Source organism: Amphibalanus amphitrite, unplaced genomic scaffold (assembly GCF_019059575.1).
Source record: "Amphibalanus amphitrite isolate SeventyFive unplaced genomic scaffold, NRLGWU_Aamphi_draft 002199F_arrow, whole genome shotgun sequence".
Classification (NCBI taxonomy): Eukaryota; Metazoa; Arthropoda; class Thecostraca; order Balanomorpha; family Balanidae; genus Amphibalanus; species Amphibalanus amphitrite.
This window is the reverse complement of record NW_024883690.1, coordinates 1-17,865: the sequence shown is the minus strand read 5'-3', so window position 1 is coordinate 17,865 and position 17,865 is coordinate 1. Positions and strand designations below refer to the sequence as shown.

Genomic DNA, 17,865 nt, shown 5'->3' with positions numbered 1-17,865 from the left:
GCACCCTGCACGTGCGCACGTGCAGAATGGGTCCCAACTGACTTGTGCACGGCACCCTACTAACTGGTCCCTAACCGTGTACCAAATTTGAGCGCCATCGGCCCAGCCGTTCTCGAGATCTGGAAACGACCCCTGCACGTGCGCACGTGCAGCAGCACCCCAACTCTGGCACATGGATATGCATTACCTAGTGGGTGCCTACCTACATGCCAACTTTTAGCGCAATCGGCCAAGTAGTTACCGAGATATTGCAACAATTACAAAACTGACACCTCTTCGTTTTGCACGTGGCACGTGCATAAGGGGTCACCCACATGCATCGGGAATAGTCCAATACTTGGTAGAAGGAATGAAACTACCCTACAAAAATTACCGCGTGTAAATCGGTCAAGTGGTTGCTGAGATATAAGCGTCGCAGAATCGTGACCATGAGTGTAGATGGGTAGCCATACGGCTTCCACGGTTGACAGTGATGGCATCAGTCATCTTTTTGCAAGCTCGTTAAAGATTTGGACTATACGAATGGAGTACGAAAAACGTCATCTCATGTAATGGCCTTGGATATATACCGTAAAATGATTATTCAGTATCTAAATAGAGCTCGTGACGTCATTTCAAATAACAAATGACTGTTCTACAAACAAACAAAGTGTTCTACCTTCAAGTATAATGAAAATAAATAAAAAATCAAACTGGAAATTCAAAAGTCTGGAGTTTTTTTTTTTCTCAAAAGAATGTTCATTTTTTCTGCCTCACATAATTTTACCATACGGTTGTTTGTAAATATCATCTTTGTAGCGTTGAATTTAATGACGTAAGCGTAAGCTGAAACGGTATTACATGGCCCTGAGCCGGGTCAGTGGCGGATCCAGGGGGGGGGGGCATTTAGGGCCATGGCCCCCCCCAAAGGCCTAAAGTGGCCTGTTTGCCCCCCCCCCAAAACGTCAGAAAAATTGCTAAGAAAATATACCTTGATGGAGATTTTTAGCCACTTGGTGAAGTAAAGCTTTCCACAGCATAATGTGTAAGCAATATGGTAGCAGTGAGGGTCAGTCAAAAGCTGCGCGAGCGGAGTCGACCTTCAAAAAAAGACTGTTGTTGGCACCTGTTTATGGCGCTGCAGCTGGCAGTTGGCGGTGTTTCGCGTGGTGTGGCATCACTGGCGGATCCAGGGGGGGGGGGCATGGGAGCCTGAGGTGCCGCTGACAGGCCCGTGGTACCCTTGCTAGGCCTGTGGTGCCCCTGGACCCTGGCAGGCCTGTGGTGCCCGTGCCTCTGGCGGGCCTAGGGTGCCCCTGCTAGGCTGCTAATGCCCCTGGGACCTGACAGGACTGTGGTGCCCCTGACAAGCCTAAAGTGCCCCCAACAGGCCCGTGATGCCCCCGACAGGCCCAAGGTGCCCCTGCGTGATGCCGTGATGCCTGCGAGGCCGGTGGTGCCCCTGCGAGGCCGGTGGGGCCCCTGACAGGCCCATGGTGCCCCTGCGAGACCGGTGGTGCCCTGCTAGACCGGTGGTGCCCCTGCGAGGCCGGTGGTGCCCCTGGCAGGTCTCTGGTGTCCCTGACAGACCTGGGGAAGCCCCTGACAAGCCTGGGGCCCCTCACAGGCCCGTGGTGCCCTTGCTAGGCCTGTAGTGCCCCTGGCGGGCTGGTGGTGCCCCTGCTAGGCCGGTGGTGCCCCGGGCACCAAGGGGGGGGGGTCATGACCCATGTGGCCCCCCTTGGATCTGCCACTGATACATAATATTGATTTGTAAAGACGTTATGGCTTATGCAATTGCAGGCACTTGGTATCCCTCACTTATCCCTCATTGGGGGCTCTGGCGGGCTCCTGAGGGCCCATGTCTATCTCCGGGAGCCCTAGACGGGCTCCTTTTGGTCCTTCCAGTCCACTATAGCATAAGAGGTCTCCACGCGAGTCCTATACATCTGAGGGCGTACCCTGACGTCTGAGGTACCCAACTGCAGCTCCAATGGTCTCTTACACTGGCGGATCCAGGGAGGGGGCATTTAAGGCCATGCCCCCTTCCCAGAGGCCTAAAGTGGCCCGTTTGCCCCCTCCCCCAAACGATAATGAAACCTAGTTCAATCAGTGCGTGGCCCAGGAGCAGAGTTAGACAAGGGGTGTTTTACCACCTCCCGGCCCGCAAAGGGACCCAAGCACTGACTCGAAGCGGGTTAACTGGTCGACAAAAGCAATGGTAAGTGTTTACAAAGTAATATAAAGGCATGGGTCGGGTGGGCTACCAGTTATATATTTTTCTTTTTAGTTAAAAAAATATTGATAGTGTCAGGGCTGTGACGAAAAATAAGTGGCCTAAATCCGATGAGAAAACAGGATTTGGGGGTACCCTAGGTTTGGCTCCTGCATGAGTTGCCCCCCCCCCAAAACGCAAGCCTGGATCCGCCAGTGAGCCGGGTGTATATCAAATGTGTGACAATCCATTAGTGCTAATGTTACGCGAGTGCTACAAGTGCGCCTTGCATCTTTATTTTATTCCGACTTTTCAAAAGAATCACAACATCTTACGTTATTAGTCTGAAGGGCCTATAACGGGGAACCTTTTGGAATCATTACGGTTTTAGTCAAATTAAGATTTTTCATTGGTTAAACGATAATGACGTAATAAAACAACATTACCAAAACGTGAGCTAAAAATTTCGTTTGTCTTTTATTGGGAGACTCTCTCATAACGACAGCACAGCATGGCACCACACGTGGCACGATGCCAAAAGTAAGTAATCTGAAGAAGTTGATGCCATTTTTGAACTTGGAATTTTATTTGGAAAGTATTAGAGGTTGGTTGCTATTCTTACTATATCGAAATTGTGTTGCACATACCAATAGCTCATACGAGCATTTTGGATTGGGTTTTCATACCTGGTAGAAGTGGATTGCTGGATTATTTTGAGCAAAACTGACCTATTTGGCTTCCAGGTTTGATTTCCTAACATCTGTCCATAGGCGGCGGAACGGGGGAGGGAGTGGCATCAGGGCACCGTGCCCCCCCATAGATTTTGGCATTTTAACATTAGCCCTACTGGCGTTGCATGGAAAGAATGGGACCAAAAGTCTACAGTGCCCCGCTGCCACTGCATCTATCTGTACTGTTTGTTCATTGAATTAAAGCCTGTTGATGAGATTGTCATCAGTGCTGTCATGAAAAAGTGACAATTGGTCACAAAAAGTAGCAATGTGCATGTTCTTTGTTTATTTTTAATGTAGTACAAATGTTGTTGATTTAAATTCAAATTTAATGATGATACCTAATGATTACAACTGGTCTTAACCATGTCCACAAGTGACAATTCTCAATTGTATTGCACTGTAAGGTGTACAATTATGTAGGAAAGGGTTTCATTGGCTACATGTTGTCGTGAGATCCATACAGATCATAGGTCCTCCACAAATTTTTGCCCGCTGGTAGGGTGACCGGTTTTGCAAAAAGTTTCGAAAAGTTTTGCTCCCCAGGTCTAATCTAACGTATTTGGGGGTGCTGATCACGAAGCCGGCGGAAAAAATAAAAAAATCGATTTTTTTTTTTACCGCCCCGGCTCTTTGAATATTTCCGGTTTTCTCAATTTTTGCATGTTTTTGAATAATATGATGAATGTAATGAAAAAATATTAACAATGTATCGCTAAATGCATGTACCAGTCGATTCGGTATACAGCGGCGTCGAAATCGGCACGCCGCCTGCTTCACCGGCCTCGCAGGAAAGCATAAGGCTCGGAAGGTTTGCGTTAGTTACCCGATTCTCTCCATAGATGGCGCTGGCGTAGCCGCCCGCCGGCCGGTCGTTGCCGTGCCGTTCACGCCCCGGCGGTCACTTGCGACCGTCGTGGTCGTTATGCTACGTCTATCAAAGCACGACAGAAATGTTCACTTCATTTTTTGTTACTTCAGACATATTTTAGACCTAATGTTGAATTGGATAAATGACTGTCGTGAATTGGCGAAATAGTGGAGTGCGCTTGGGAGCCATTTACAGTAGCTAGGAACGTAGGTGGATTGATATAAGTAACATATGACACTGCGTTCACTGTTGATATGAAGTTTATTCACACTTTGTAGTCGGGTGACATGAGAACAAAGTGACTAACATACCTTGTGTACGACACATGGATGAAGCTAATGCTACTTTTCATTTTGTTTCGGTAGGCCCGTTTGTTCAGAGCGTAGCCGTCCTGTTGGTCTGCACCTGTTACAGCTGTGACTGATTCGGTGGTCAGCTTTACAGCCCTTTCGGTGGATTGGGTATGGCAGGGGACCCCCGTTTTAAGGGGAGTCTGTAGAAAGTCGCGCAGCTCATCCTCGCTCATGCGTCGTACACAAGGGGGCTCAATGTCTCGGCCCTCGTCAACCGCTCGCTGCACGTTAACCAGTTCCATATAGTTGTTCGCTTGAACGTTAATTTCCGGCAGCCGGAAGTGCCGAATGGGCTGCTGCTGTGGCGGTGGGGGTGGCAGCTTTGGCGGCGGTCGTGGTGGTGGTGGTGGTGGTGGTGGTGGTGGTGATGGCCGCCGCCGTTTCAGACGCCGCTGCTGCTGTTGTGGCGGCGGCAGCGGGGGCGGCGCCGGCGCCGGCGGCGGCGGCGGTGGCGGTGGTGGCGATGGCCGCCTCCTCTGTCGCCGCTGCTTCTGCTGTGGCGGGGGCGGGAACGGCGGCTGCTCCTGTCGCTGCCTTTTTTGACGAATGCTCTGGATTATGCGGACTGCATCTGCCCTAATGCCATGATTTTCATCGCCGAGCATGGCGAGCAGCACATTTTCCTCATGAGCCATGTAAGCATCCTCTCGACGCTACTTTGCATGCACGCCAGCGACACGCCAGTGAAGTTCAGCCGCTGGCGGCGCAGCTGCTGGCAAACGCGTCTGAAACGGCGGCGGCCATCACCACCACCACCGCCGGCACCGCCGCCACGACCGCCGCCAAAGCTGCCACCCCCACCGCCACAGCAGCAGCCCATTCGGCACTTCCGGCTGCCGGAAATTAACGTTCAAGCGAACAACTATATGGAACTGGTTAACGTGCAGCGAGCGGTTGACGAGGGCCGAGACATTGAGCCCCCTTGTGTACGACACATGAGCGAGGATGAGTTGCGCGACTTTCTACAGACTCCCTTAAACGGGGGTCCCCTGCCATACCAATCCACCGAAAGGGCTGTAAAGCTGACCACCGAATCAGTCACAGCTGTAACAGGCGCAGACCGACAGGACGGCTACGCTCTGAACAAACGGGCCTACCGAAACAAAATGAAAAGTAGCATTAGCTTCATCCATGTGTCGTACACAAGGTATGTTAGTCACTTTGTTCTCATGTCACCCGACTACATAGTGTGAATAAACTTCATATCAACAGTGAACGCAGTGTCATAATATGTTACTCAGATCAATCCACCTACGTTCCTCGCTATTGTAAATGGCTCCCGAGCGCACTCCACTATTTCGCCAATTCACGATAGTCATTTATCCAATTCAACATTAGGTCTAAAATATGTCTGAAGTAACATAAAAATGAAGTGAACATTTCTGTCGTGCTTTGATAGACGTAGCATAACGACCACGACGGTCGCAAGTGACCGCCGGGGCTGTGAACGGCACGGCAACGACCGGCCGGCGGGCGGCTACGCCAGCGCCATCTATGGAGAAATCGGGTAACTAACGCAAACCTTCCGCGCCTTATGCTTTCCTGCGAGGCCGGTGAAGCAGGCGGCGTGCCGATTTCGACGCCGCTGTATGCCGAATCGACTGGTACATGCATTTAGCGATACATTGTTAATATTTTTTCATTACATTCATCATATTATTCAAAAACATGCAAAATTGAGAAAACCGGAAATATTCAAAGAGCCGGGGCGGTCAAAAAAAAATCGATTTTTTTATTTTTTCCGCCGGCTTCGTGATCAGCACCCCCAAATACGTTAGATTAGACCTGGGGAGCAAAACTTTTCGAAACTTTTTGCAAAACCGTCACCCTACCGCTGGATCCACAGAGATCATAGATCTGACCCCTAAGTTTTGTCGAGAGATCCATTCGGATCATAGATCCAACCCCTGAATTTTGTCGAGAGATCCACTCGGATCATAGATCCAACCCCTCTATTTTGTCGAGAGATCCGCTGAGATCATAGATCCAGCTCTCGGATCCATGCATACGTCTGCCAACACGTCTGTTCATGCGGTAAACAGTGATGGTTGGTACGTTTAACGGTACAGTGCACTGCAGGGCACATACGAGTACATTCGCACACATTGGGTGAAACGTGATCATCAGTTGTCAGTATTTGCTTTTGCTAGGAGGTATTTTTTCAGTTCAAATTTTGAGGCATTCCTCATTCTAGTGGGCAAACTATTCCACAACTTAGAGCCATGATATGACAGTGAATATTTCATAAAAGCTGTTCGCGGAGCAACCAGATCTAGGTTATCCGACTGTCTTGTCTCACGGTCAGATCTTCTACTTATAAAGAGCGAGGATATCAATGGTGTTGTAATCTCCGGAAAAAGCAGACACTGACGAATTATATTCAATACAGCAATACAGTTAGATACCATTCGTGACCTAAGATGACCTCAGGGCATAAACAGGGGTCACGGACACCATTTTCATGTTCAGTGTGTCTAAACCACTTGTAATTCAGTGTTTGGGAGTGTTTATCATGTCTTTCGTCCAAAAGAGGCGCATTTCAATTTTCTCCCATTGACTTATAATGGGGAGGTCGCAAAATTGACCTGACCTTAGGTCATCGATATCAAAATTCTGAGATATATCTTTTGTACATGCTATTGCTCTTAGCAATCGCTGAAAGTTTCAAAGCGATCGGTCACTCGTTGTAGCTATGACAGACATTGAAACTTTTTATGAGGTGAGGTCACTTCAAGTGACCTGGTGACCTGACCTTGAATGACCTTCGTCTGAAATTTTCACAACATGTGTAGAATTGATGTATGATAAGGTATACCAAAAACGGCGGCGCTCCGCGCCGCCGTTTTTGAGATATTCGCGAAAAACCACAAAACTCTGAGTGCATTAATTAAATACCCAGATTTCTAATGTAAATATTTCTCTGCAAGTGCAGCAGAGAAAAATTTACCCCTCTGGCGGTAATTTTACACTTATGAGTACCGGTATCCCGATTTCTCCGGATATAAAAACCCGGACAGAAATAAGTACACACCATTTATTTTGGGTCCCTGTACACCTATGGTTCTTTTGACATACATTATAGCAAATGTACCTGGCATGGGTTTACAGTACCATGCAGATTCGGGTACCATTACCAAGAAGAGAGGGCACCTCTACCTAACAAACCAGAATCGGTGGTGTAGGGCTACTCCACCAGCATGTTTTTCTACCACTTGTTATTGAAAAACAGGTACCTATAACATGCATCAACTCGTAAGGGTGACAGACGCCTCGTGGCCGGTTGCTACCGTTCCAGTCGTGTCAGTGGACGGCGCTGAGGGCCGAACGGGATGCCGTATACCTATGAGCTGTGACTGACCTGGGTGGCAGCGTGGCCCGCAGCTCCTGCAGCACCAGGCCGGCCAGGTAGTGCTGCTGAAGGAAGTGGACGCTCAGCTCGCCGAAGCGCGGCCGCTCGTTAGCCACCAGCGTGGATAGGTAGGAGGACTGCGAGCTGGCCGAGCCCACCGACGGTGTCGGAGACGCCGCCACCAGAGCACCGCTCAGCGGCGTACAAAACGGCAGATTCAGCGAAAAGTAGTGCTCGTGCGAGCACACGATACGCAGAAAGTCCAGCTGCAATTAGGACAGTGGTTAGCTGCACAGCTGGACAGCGCAGCCACAGGCTATTTGGCCACTGTCAGGAACTCCACTGACACAGCGTACATACGCCTGAGCACCATTCGCACACCTCGCACACTCACAGGCGGCGGACCAGGGGGAGGCCTATTTTAAGGGAATTTGACTGGGGGGGGGGCAACCTGGAAAATTGTCTTTAATAATCCATTACCCCTCGCCCGTATTGGTGTTTTCCAGCTGCGAACGTATATGGGGGGGGGGGTCCGTTGGACCCTCCCCCTTGCCGTTTCGCCAGGGATGCGGAGCCGTGGAAATTTCAGACAGCTCCGGCTCCGGCTCCGGCTCCGGAGAAAAAATCGGCTCCGGCTCCGGCTCCGGCTCCGGGTGAAATGTCATGGCGGCTCCGGCTCCGGCTCCGAGTAAAATGATCCGGCTCCGGCGGCTCCGGCTCCGGCTTCTACTCACTCAGTACATCCCCTAAGCGATCAATTAAATACGGGTGGAAGAAAAAAGGCGATGGGACTGGTACACGTTGCTTCTGCATTTGTATAACAAGGCTATTTTGAATACCACATTGTTTTGCGCCTTGTACTGTCAAACCGAACTAGGTAAATAATTGTTTCCTCTTAACCCGCGACCTGGTGGGGGGGGGCTATTTTTTGCCCCCCCCCCCAGACTTTTCGATATATCTCCAGAACCGCTGCGCCGATCGTCACCAAACTTTCAGTACCCTCCCGGACATCAATTTTACACATTGTGACCAAAAACTTTTCCAAAGGCTATGATAGGTTGGCCGGAAATGACGTCAGAGTGACGTCATGTTCTGCCGTTTTCGACCCAAAAAAGGGTTTCGCGGGAAGACCTGTCAGGCCTATAGCTTTGCAAATACAGAAAAATGATAAGGACATAAAAGCTGTAGATTGGACAGGGCTACAAACTGCTATCTCGGATTTTTGAAATTTTTGGATTTTGACCCCCAAAAATCAAAAAATAGATTTTTTGGATATAATAATCGAAAAATCCAAAAAGTTTTTTGAATTTCGCAAAAACCGGAATATATGTGATAGTCCTTAACGCCTTCCATCCACATACCAAATTTGAGATTGATACCTCTTTTTTGGCAAAGTTATAGCGAAAAAAACTGTTCAAAATTGATGACGTCAAATTTTCAAACTCAATTTTAAGCAATTCTAGACCCCGTAGCGCAAAACAAAGACCACCATTAGACTCCCCGTGACGAGCTGCATCGAATCAATACCCATTTTATGCAAAACTATCAACTTTAAAATTTGACCTTTTTGGCCTGACCTTGACCTGACCTTGACCTGAACTTCACCAGAAAGTGACCTAAACCGTACCTGATAGTCTTATAACCAACACCATTGAGTTGAAAATGAAAAATTGGCCATAAAACATGTATCACACAACCTTAGTAAAGTTGGGCTCATGTGACCTATGTTGACCTCGAAAGGTCGAAAGGTCAAAAGTTGACCTTAGGTCACGTGATCTAAGGTCAACTTTTGACCTTTCGACCTTTCGAGGTCAACATACATATGTTTCGATGCGGATCGACGAGAGGATCACGATGGTGCTATTAGTTTGTTCCTAGCTGGGATACCTTGAAAGTTATTCGAGAAAAACTTTATATATGTATAGTGCCGCTATTTTGACTTCCTTTTCGCTCCTGTGACGTCATCTTTGACTTGACCTGAAAATGACCTCAGTAAAAATTATAGACCTTATCCGTGTGTACCCTTTACCGTTTACCGCTTGTCGCTATCTTGCTTTATTCTCGAGATCTCGCTGCGCTCCCGCTCGTAATAATGGACAGGTCATAAAAATGACCTGACCTGAGGTCAACGCAGGGCGATAACCACTTTTTTATTATCGCATATGAGTGACAATTGATAAGGCTTTAATCGTCATCAGACAAAATTGCAACTTTCAGTGGGGAAATATCAAGGTCACTCTTCGAAAAATAGGACAAAAGGTCACGTGATCAAAATTTTTAAAAATTGAAAATTCGAGATAGCCAAAATGTTTGTTGGTTGATTGTGAGTTGAACCATATAAAGTTTTTATCGTAAAAAACCAATAGTTTCTGAGTTATAGGCCGCCAAACATAGGGCTGCAGCGCGAACTCCAGGAATTGCCCGAGGCTATATCTCGGAAACCGTTGTTCGAAGAAAAAAATCCTTGCCACAGCTGGCTTCCCCGCCGATCACAACCCCTTACACCAGTTTTCAACGAAGAATAAAATATGATGGTGCAAATCTAATTTTTTATTTGTCGATTTGTCGTGGAACGCCCCGGAAGGAAAAAAAGAACACAATGAATTAAACGATTCCGTCCTTATTGGTTATCATAAAGGTTCCGTCCCTCCACCCCTCCCCCTTCGTTGTTTTGCTAGGATGCGTTTTTCGTCTAAATGATCAAGAGCTTTAGTAAATGAAACAGGAATTATTTCCTGCAATATTTTCTAATAAATATCGTCACAAAGAATGCAATAAGACTAAGAAAATACTGTGTGATCGCTATATAGGTATAATAAAATGAGAACCTGCAATTATTTGGGATCAAATTTGAATTTTAATGGGACCGGGGGCTGTTGTCTGCTACGACACATAGCCTTGGCTACGATCAAGGATAGAAGTATGTAATATGTTGTAGTCTTTCCTGCTAGGCTGAAACCCACCAAAGATTGTTTTTGCGTATAAATGTGGTAATGCCTATGTCTTACTCAGTGATAGGGTGTCTAATAATAAGCGGTAAGGGAACAACGCAGACACCCTGAGTTAGCGTGGCGGCTCGGGACAGGCGGTAGAGATAAAAGAGGAGGGATACTGGTAAGGCAACTTATCGCTCTAGGGGACGACGCGGCGCGCGGCGAACGCGCGCGACGGCTCGGGATGAAAGGGAGGGAGAGAGGGAAGGAGTAGGTAGAGAGAGAGAGAGAGAGGAGAGAGAGAGAGAGAGAGAGAAGAGAAGAGAGAGAAGAGAGAAGAGAGAGAGAGAGAGAGAGAGAGAGAGAGAGAGAGAGAGAGAGTGAGAGAGAAGAGACGGGGGGCGCAGGTGTTGTTTTGACGAACTGACGCTAAAGAGGGGGAGGGGCGCGGGGGAAGAAATGGCCTGTGGATCTTCTCTGTGTGGGGACAGCGAGGACAGTCCAGCGAGAGCGCTTGAGCATGGCGGAGTGTATAAATTTCTCTGCGTGCAAACAAGAATTTTAAGTGCTAACGAGAAGTTGTAGTGCCACGTGACTCAGACCTCCAACCGTGATACCAGTCGAGGCGCCAGAGGACACAGGACACAGGCCAGGTGAGGGTGGAGCTACTGGGAGGCAGTTGCAAACACCTACCACTTACTGGATATTGCATCTCAAGGTGTCCACTGTCCAATCCTGCCTGTTAATGTGTATGCCTGATAAACAACGATAGCTGCAGATCGATAAGGTGGCGGTCTATAGGTACTTGCTCTGCATGTCAAATTGACTAATTTTCGTGTGAAATAACTCCCGACCAATGTCATACAGTTCACATATCGATTAGCATACAGCCTGAAACACATTTCGCACAAGTTGCTCTCGCAACCAGCTAAATGTCGTATCAATGAAGTAAAAAAGCGCTGCTGAAGAGCAGCGCTATTTCTGATGCGTTATTTTTCACGAACAACGCAAAGTCTTACGTCACCAGAGGCGTCTTTGTCTCTTTATAATACGGAAACGCGTCCTTTTGGGTGGGGGTAGCGTCAATCTGGCTTCGTTCTTTTAACGGGTTCCGTCTTTCGTCTTCGTCCTTTTATGATAACAAAATTCCGTCTAATCTCAGAAATGACGGAGCGTCCCTCCGTTCTTTTCTTTATAAGAATGGCCACTGGACGCAGATGAAGCCGTGACGGTGGCCCCCACCGCTGCTGCGCTGCTGTACCGCTGGTGACACCGTCGGCGGCGCCGGCGCACAGTGTGGCCAAACGCCAGATTAGCGCGAATTTAATAAAAAAACGAATTTTGGAATTTTGACTTTTTATAACCATCAGTCGATAAGAAATTGTCCAAAGTATGTCAATATCACAATACTTTGGTTCAATGTCTTCCTTTCGGTGTCCAAAAAGCTAGCTAAAGTGGACATACGCAATGCCGGTCCCGGCTGTGCTGAAATCGTCGAAAACCCGCGTCACGTTTACAACGCATTTTTGCGTAATTGTCGGAAAGGTTTGGAAATAATTGGAGTGGCATATGACTACTGAGCCTATATTTGATAGTATACCCGAATTCTATAGGTATCCTTGGACTAACCGATGAGTTATGCTAATTTGAAAATGACCTTTTCAGACATCCCCTGAAAACACTGTCCATCTTAAAAACGTAGAGATATAAGAAAATGGCCAAAAAACTCCACGCCAAATCTACGATGAGAAGATTCGCCACACCTTTCTGGACATGATCCATTCAAGAAACCCTGCCCCAACCTGCCCCCCCCCCCCCGCGCCTTTGGCTCAGCTTTGAACGTATCGGGTTGGCCCGCCCGGGGAGGTCCGGCTACAGGGTGGGCCGGCGGCGGCTCCGTAACCTTACGCGGATGGCTCAACCGCTGTATTTCTAACTTGTTATATTGCAGAATACGGTCGCCAATGAATAAATCTTGGCAATTTTTTTAACCCTCGCCCATATAGGGGGTGAGGGTGGGGGTCAGAAAGGACACCTCTCGGTTTTTTGCAAAAAGCTCATGTAAAAAGCGGCCGATCGCGACGAAACTTTCAGTACCCTCGAGTTTCTCAATTTTACACCTACCCTTTAAATTTCACGACCCTGACCCCAATGACCTTTGACCTGTGACCCATTTCTCGAGACCATGTTTGGCCGGAATCAAGATTGGGCGTATGTTTGCTTGCATTAGCCGCGCGTTTGCAGTCTTTTCGTGGTTTCAAGCGTCTAAACATGTGATATTATGATGTTGGTCCCATGCATTATGGTTGGTGTCAAGATCACTTGAAGGTCAGGTCAGTTCAATGACCTTTGATGACCTCGGTTCACCTTTTTTAGTTTTACATGCTTCCAGGCTAGTTTTTGGAGCTGATTTCGAATTTAGTAAGCATTTGAACATTTAGAAAGAAGTTTTGGTGCCTTCGTAACATGCAACGAAGCAGTCACTGGCGGTTGACACCTATTAATTATAAATACCGGCAGGACTGGTTGGTCTGACCTGACCTGACCCGACCTACGTTCGCGGCTAGCAAAACACCAATACGGGCGAGGGTTAATGACATGAAGGTGCTTATGGTGTAAGTCTTTGTTTTACTCCCATTGCTGAGGTTCAGTCCTATCGGCGCGTCTATTTCAGCAACCATCTACCGATTCATGTGCTTCACCAGGAGCATTCACACAGACACATAATTAGATGGTGATTTTTTTAAAAGCAAACTTTGGACAATCATAAGAATTTACCAAAGAAATTATGATTTCGTAAACGAATCCTCCTACTAGCATGCCCATCATTGCTGGGACCCACAATTTTTTGCCTCTTATTTGCGGTTAAATTCCAGGATTCGTAATCAGAGTCGGAGTCGTTCGGAGTCAACAGTTCTGACCTCAGTCAGAGTCGGAATCGGAATCAATTTTGGAATCCGGACCAAGACTCGTAGTCTGAGTCACCGAAAATCCATCGACTGCGTGGACTTGCGATGGCTGCGGAGTCAGAGTCCGAGTCGATCGTATAAGTCGACAGTTTTGCCCGGAGTCAAAGTTGAAATTGACTTTAGAAGGCCGTAGTCGGAGTCGGATTAACTCCATCGACTTCACAGCCCTGGCCTGGTAAGCACATCACCCGTCGTAAGCTATAGTTCTCCTTACTTTTAGAGGCGGAACTATGGCATTTATGTCAGCAAGCATTTATAATGCATCATAAAAGGTCTCACATAGGTTTAAGTGTCAATTTTGAAACCAGGGAACCATTTCCAACGGATCCGAGCAGCGCTGGGATTTAATTCGCGCTAAACTGGTGTTTGGCCACACTGTGCGGCGGCCCAAGTCGCTGCCGGCGGGGCCGCACTGGAGTTCGGGCCGACGCCAGCTGGCTCCGGCGCACCGATGGATGCTGCGCCTGTGGAACCTGCTGCTGACCCGATGGCTGACATGCCTGGGACGACGGGCACCGCAGCTAGGGACGGCGAGGCTCCGGCGAGGCCGCGCTACAACCTACGGCCGCGTAAACCGCACGTTGTCAAAACTGGATGTTTTGATTCGGGTGGGAGGGATGTTGTAGACGGCCAAATACGGTACGGGGATCGGTGCGCGGGAGCGGGCCGCGGCCGCTGTGCTGTCGAGGCTCCGCCCTAATCAGTAATCACGTGATTGCCTGGAGGTGTGCGTCGGCCCAGCCCGGGTCGGCCGGCCGGGGAGAATACAGTTCATGCCGAGAGACGAGCGTGTGTGACTCTAGTGGCGGGGATGACAGACCCCATACTGCTATATGAGGGCAGGGTTTTCAAATCCCTGCAACGACTCCTAAAGCCCTGCGCTTTCCATTAACTACGGCCTTGGAGGACCCGGCACTGGCCTAAGAGCCTACATGGATATCTGAGCGTCTATGAAGGTCCCTAAATTCCCAAGCCCATGCCAGTCACTGAAAGACTAATGCGCTGTCTGATGGCTAACACCGCCCTTGGAGCGCGCAATAGCGGCCCACATTCCTCAAGAACGTTGATTTGAGAGGCCACCATGTCGGTGTCAATGGGCTCCGCTTCTCGGTTTTCGATTCCTTGTGCAAACTGGACCTTGATTTTTCGGTTTGAAACAAAATTTTCCCGATAAAATTGTTAAGTTTTCTTTGAACTTTAGAAAAAGTGAGCCTTTTCATCGATTTCTGGAGCTTCGGGGGGGGGGGGGGTGAATTCGCCCAAATACCCACTCTGGATCCACCAGCGAGGTTTTGTGCTTTGGGCCGGACCCCCCCCCCATCCCATCCCAAAACCGTGGCGGAGCCCCTGGGTATCACGGAAGTTTTTCTTAAACTACACGCCTGCCCAATGGAATCGCGTCCCTGCCGGTGTGAGAGGGGCTCGCTCAGCGGCGCTGTGTCGCAAAAGAGCGAGAGACTGGCTGGAGGGAACGCGAACGGAAACGAAGGAACGCGAAAACTTCATCATATGTGGGTAATATCCCCGCTCTTTAGGTAACATCCTAGCCAAGATACCATCCTAGTAACTAAATACAGCGAAAAATACATAATTTTGCTTTACGGGCAAACTTTTGGCATTTGCCCACCCAGTGAAAATTTGTTATCCGAGGCCCTCGATTTTGTCCCTGTGCTAAAAACGCATGGCGTAATTGAATGCTGAAGTTACGCAATGTTCGCCTCACCTTCAGATAGATGAGCTGGGCGCCGCTGGTAGTGGTGCGCTGAGACGCCATCTCACGGCAATAGAGGCGCACCAGTCCCAGGACAAAACTACGGTCCATCACCGACAGCAGGTCATTGATGAAGAACGCCAGCGCTGCGTTCAACCGGCTCACGTCCTGCCACAGAGAAAGAGATAAAACATAGGAGGAACTCTTTTCTAGGGAAGTCAGTGTGGCAAATAGGCGTCAAACCTGCAATGTCCGATGGTCAAGTTGAATAAAATGCTACACTAAATCAATCCCTATGGCAAAGATAACATGAATCTGGATTGGACACGACACCAGCCTGATGCAGAATGGGGCCGAAATTTTCGGAATGGGGAATCGACTGCTTTTCTGTGAAAACTATCCCGTTTGGGCTGCCACCTGAATGGTAATATCTTTACTTCGACGTTTTTTTATGTTTTTTGCTCACATTTCTTTAAAAAAAAAAAATGAAAAAAATGTAGTCAGCGGTCATGAGTTGAGTGAATGACATGATGTGTGATGTAGCATGATGGACACAATAGGGAATGTGAGTAGCGTATGAGTCAGGCGCGCGGCGAGACTGAGCTGCGGGACGTGACCCGGTGACCCAGTGTGAGTCATCCGCCGCCGCCGCCGGACGTCGGGGCGGCCGGGTTACGCCCCTGATCAGTTGCACAGGGGATGACGTATGACAATGTGATTGGCTAATGATGATGCGCGATGACGTGTGCGTGAGAGCTATGGTCTGGTTGGGAGTGTGATTGCTGGGCAGTTGGCTGAGAGGCTCGGAGGAGAGCGGAATATAGCTTTCTTGGTTACGTGGAAGCAGGAGTTCTAAATCGCTACAAGCTATTTCGGCATTTCGACATCATCATGGACACACCGACAGAGACGGGCGCTGTGGTGCAGGAATCTGAGCAGGTCCGTCTCGGAGCTGGACTCGATCCTCGCCTCATCGACGAGTACGACGGGAGCGGCGACGTCGTCGAATGGCACACGCAGGCGTCACTGCTCTGTGAGTATCGCGGTGTGTCGGCGGCGTGTTGCCCATGCGGCTGAAAGGTGGTGCTTTCGCCGTGTGGTCACAGCTGTCCGCGGTGGACCGCCGGTCAGCAACGGCGACACGAGACGCCTTGTTTAAGGCGTTCGCCATGGACGACTTCGCGGCTCACACAGCATTCGTCGCACGTCGGCTAGAGCCGGGAGAGAGCGCTGATGTCTTCCTGGCGAGTCTGCGCCGCTATGCTGCCCTGTTCGGCGGCGTGACGGACCGACAGCTGGTAGCTGCCTTCGTCAACGGTCTGCCGGCGTCCGTGGCGGACACAATCCGAGCAGGAACCAGGTCAGAGCAACTCAGTCTGGAGAGCACAGTCGCCCGCGCGCGGGCGGTGCTTGGTAATGACCAGACGCAAGCTGTGGCGGCGGTTCACAATGATCTGCAGCGGCGGCAGCGACCGAAGCGCCCACCTCGTCCCAGACGCTGCTGGACGTGTGGGACTGAGGGTCATCTCGCCGCGGCCTGCCCAAACGCCTCGGGGGACGTGTCAGCGCGAGCACTGTCCCCGGAGCAATAGATCGCGTCCTCCTGTGATCCAGAGCAAGGTAGACGGTCGTGAGCGGCGTGTATTAGTGGACACTGGTTGCACAGACACGCTCGTGCACAAGGATGTTGTGAGCAGTGGACACCGCGGACGGTGATGATGAGGACTGTGAACGGTGGGTCGTTGCGGTGTAGTGGGACGGCCAAAGTCACCATGGAGTGCCAAGGCAAACGAGTGACGCTCGCAGCCTTTGTCGTGCCTGATCGTCCATTGGGAGTGGACATGGTGCTGGGCATGTCGGGCATCACGGCCCTAGGTGGCATCAGCCTGAGGACGCCGACAGACGTGCGGATCTGTGCGGCGGCGGCGGCTGAGGTCGACCCCAGGGCTGGCGCTGGATGCAGCAGACTTCTCGGCCCGGTTCGAGGCACGAACTGGAGAGTGGACGGTGGCATGGAAGTGGGCAGACGGGGAAGGCCCGGAGTATCTGCAGAACCAGGTCGCCCAGTATGCCGTGCCGCCGGAAGCTCGATCAGCATATGACGCCGAGCTGGAGCTGTGGATCCGGGAAGGATGGCTGCAGCCGTACGACGAGCGGGTGGATGGCCCAGTCCGAGGTTTAATCCCTCTGATGGCGGTCCCGCAGCCAAATCAGGACAAGGTGAGGCCTGTCCTGGACTACCGTGAGCTGAATGGTCACATAATCGCACACACTGCAGATGCGGACGTTTGCGCCGATCAGCTTCGTCGCTGGCGGCGGCATGGCGCTCGCATTGCTGTAGTGGACTTGCGGAAGGCGTACCTTCAGCTCCGGTTGGATCGGCGGCTGCGACCGTACCAGACGGTGGAGGTGCGAGGTCAGAGATACTGCCTGACTCGCATCGGATTCGGCCTGAGCATCGCACCGGCTGTCATGAAGGCCGTGGTAAGAGCCGTCCTGCTCCAGGATGAAGTGGTGGCCCGAGGAGTGCTGCCCTATGTGGACGATCTCCTGGTGGACGAAGAAATCGTCAGCGCGGACCACGTGGTGGAGCACTTCGCCCGGTACGGCCTGGACTGCAAGCCGCCGGAGCGGGCGGCGGAGGGAGCACGGCTGCTCGGACTGCGGGTGAGTGCGGTCGCTGGAGAGCTGTGCTGGCGTCGTGACAACCCAGTGCCGGCGCCCCCGGAAGTGCTGACGCGTCGGGCTGTGTTT

General features: G+C 50.2%; 2 protein-coding genes across 2 annotated transcripts in view; one reads left to right on the top strand and one right to left on the bottom strand.

Annotated features, from left to right (window-relative positions):
- Positions 1-15,299, bottom strand: part of LOC122376560 (dedicator of cytokinesis protein 7-like) — a gene marked incomplete at its 3' end in the record, with an annotated part of 48,120 nt that extends 32,821 nt beyond the window's left edge. Inside the window, exons 1-2 of the mRNA XM_043356462.1 lie at positions 15,124-15,299; positions 7,508-7,764 (exon numbers count right to left, since the gene is read on the bottom strand). Of these exons, the coding sequence (XP_043212397.1) occupies positions 7,508-7,764; positions 15,124-15,222 (356 nt within the window). The remainder of the gene's footprint in view (positions 1-7,507; positions 7,765-15,123) is intronic.
- Positions 15,300-16,002: 703 nt separating this feature from the next.
- Positions 16,003-17,778, top strand: LOC122376558 (the record flags this gene model as incomplete). The annotated part of the gene is made up of 3 exons (XM_043356457.1): positions 16,003-16,144; positions 16,243-16,524; positions 17,057-17,778. Coding segments are annotated over exons 1-3 (1,146 nt in total), but the record flags the coding sequence as incomplete, so codon positions are not given.
- Positions 17,779-17,865: the final 87 nt, after the last annotated feature.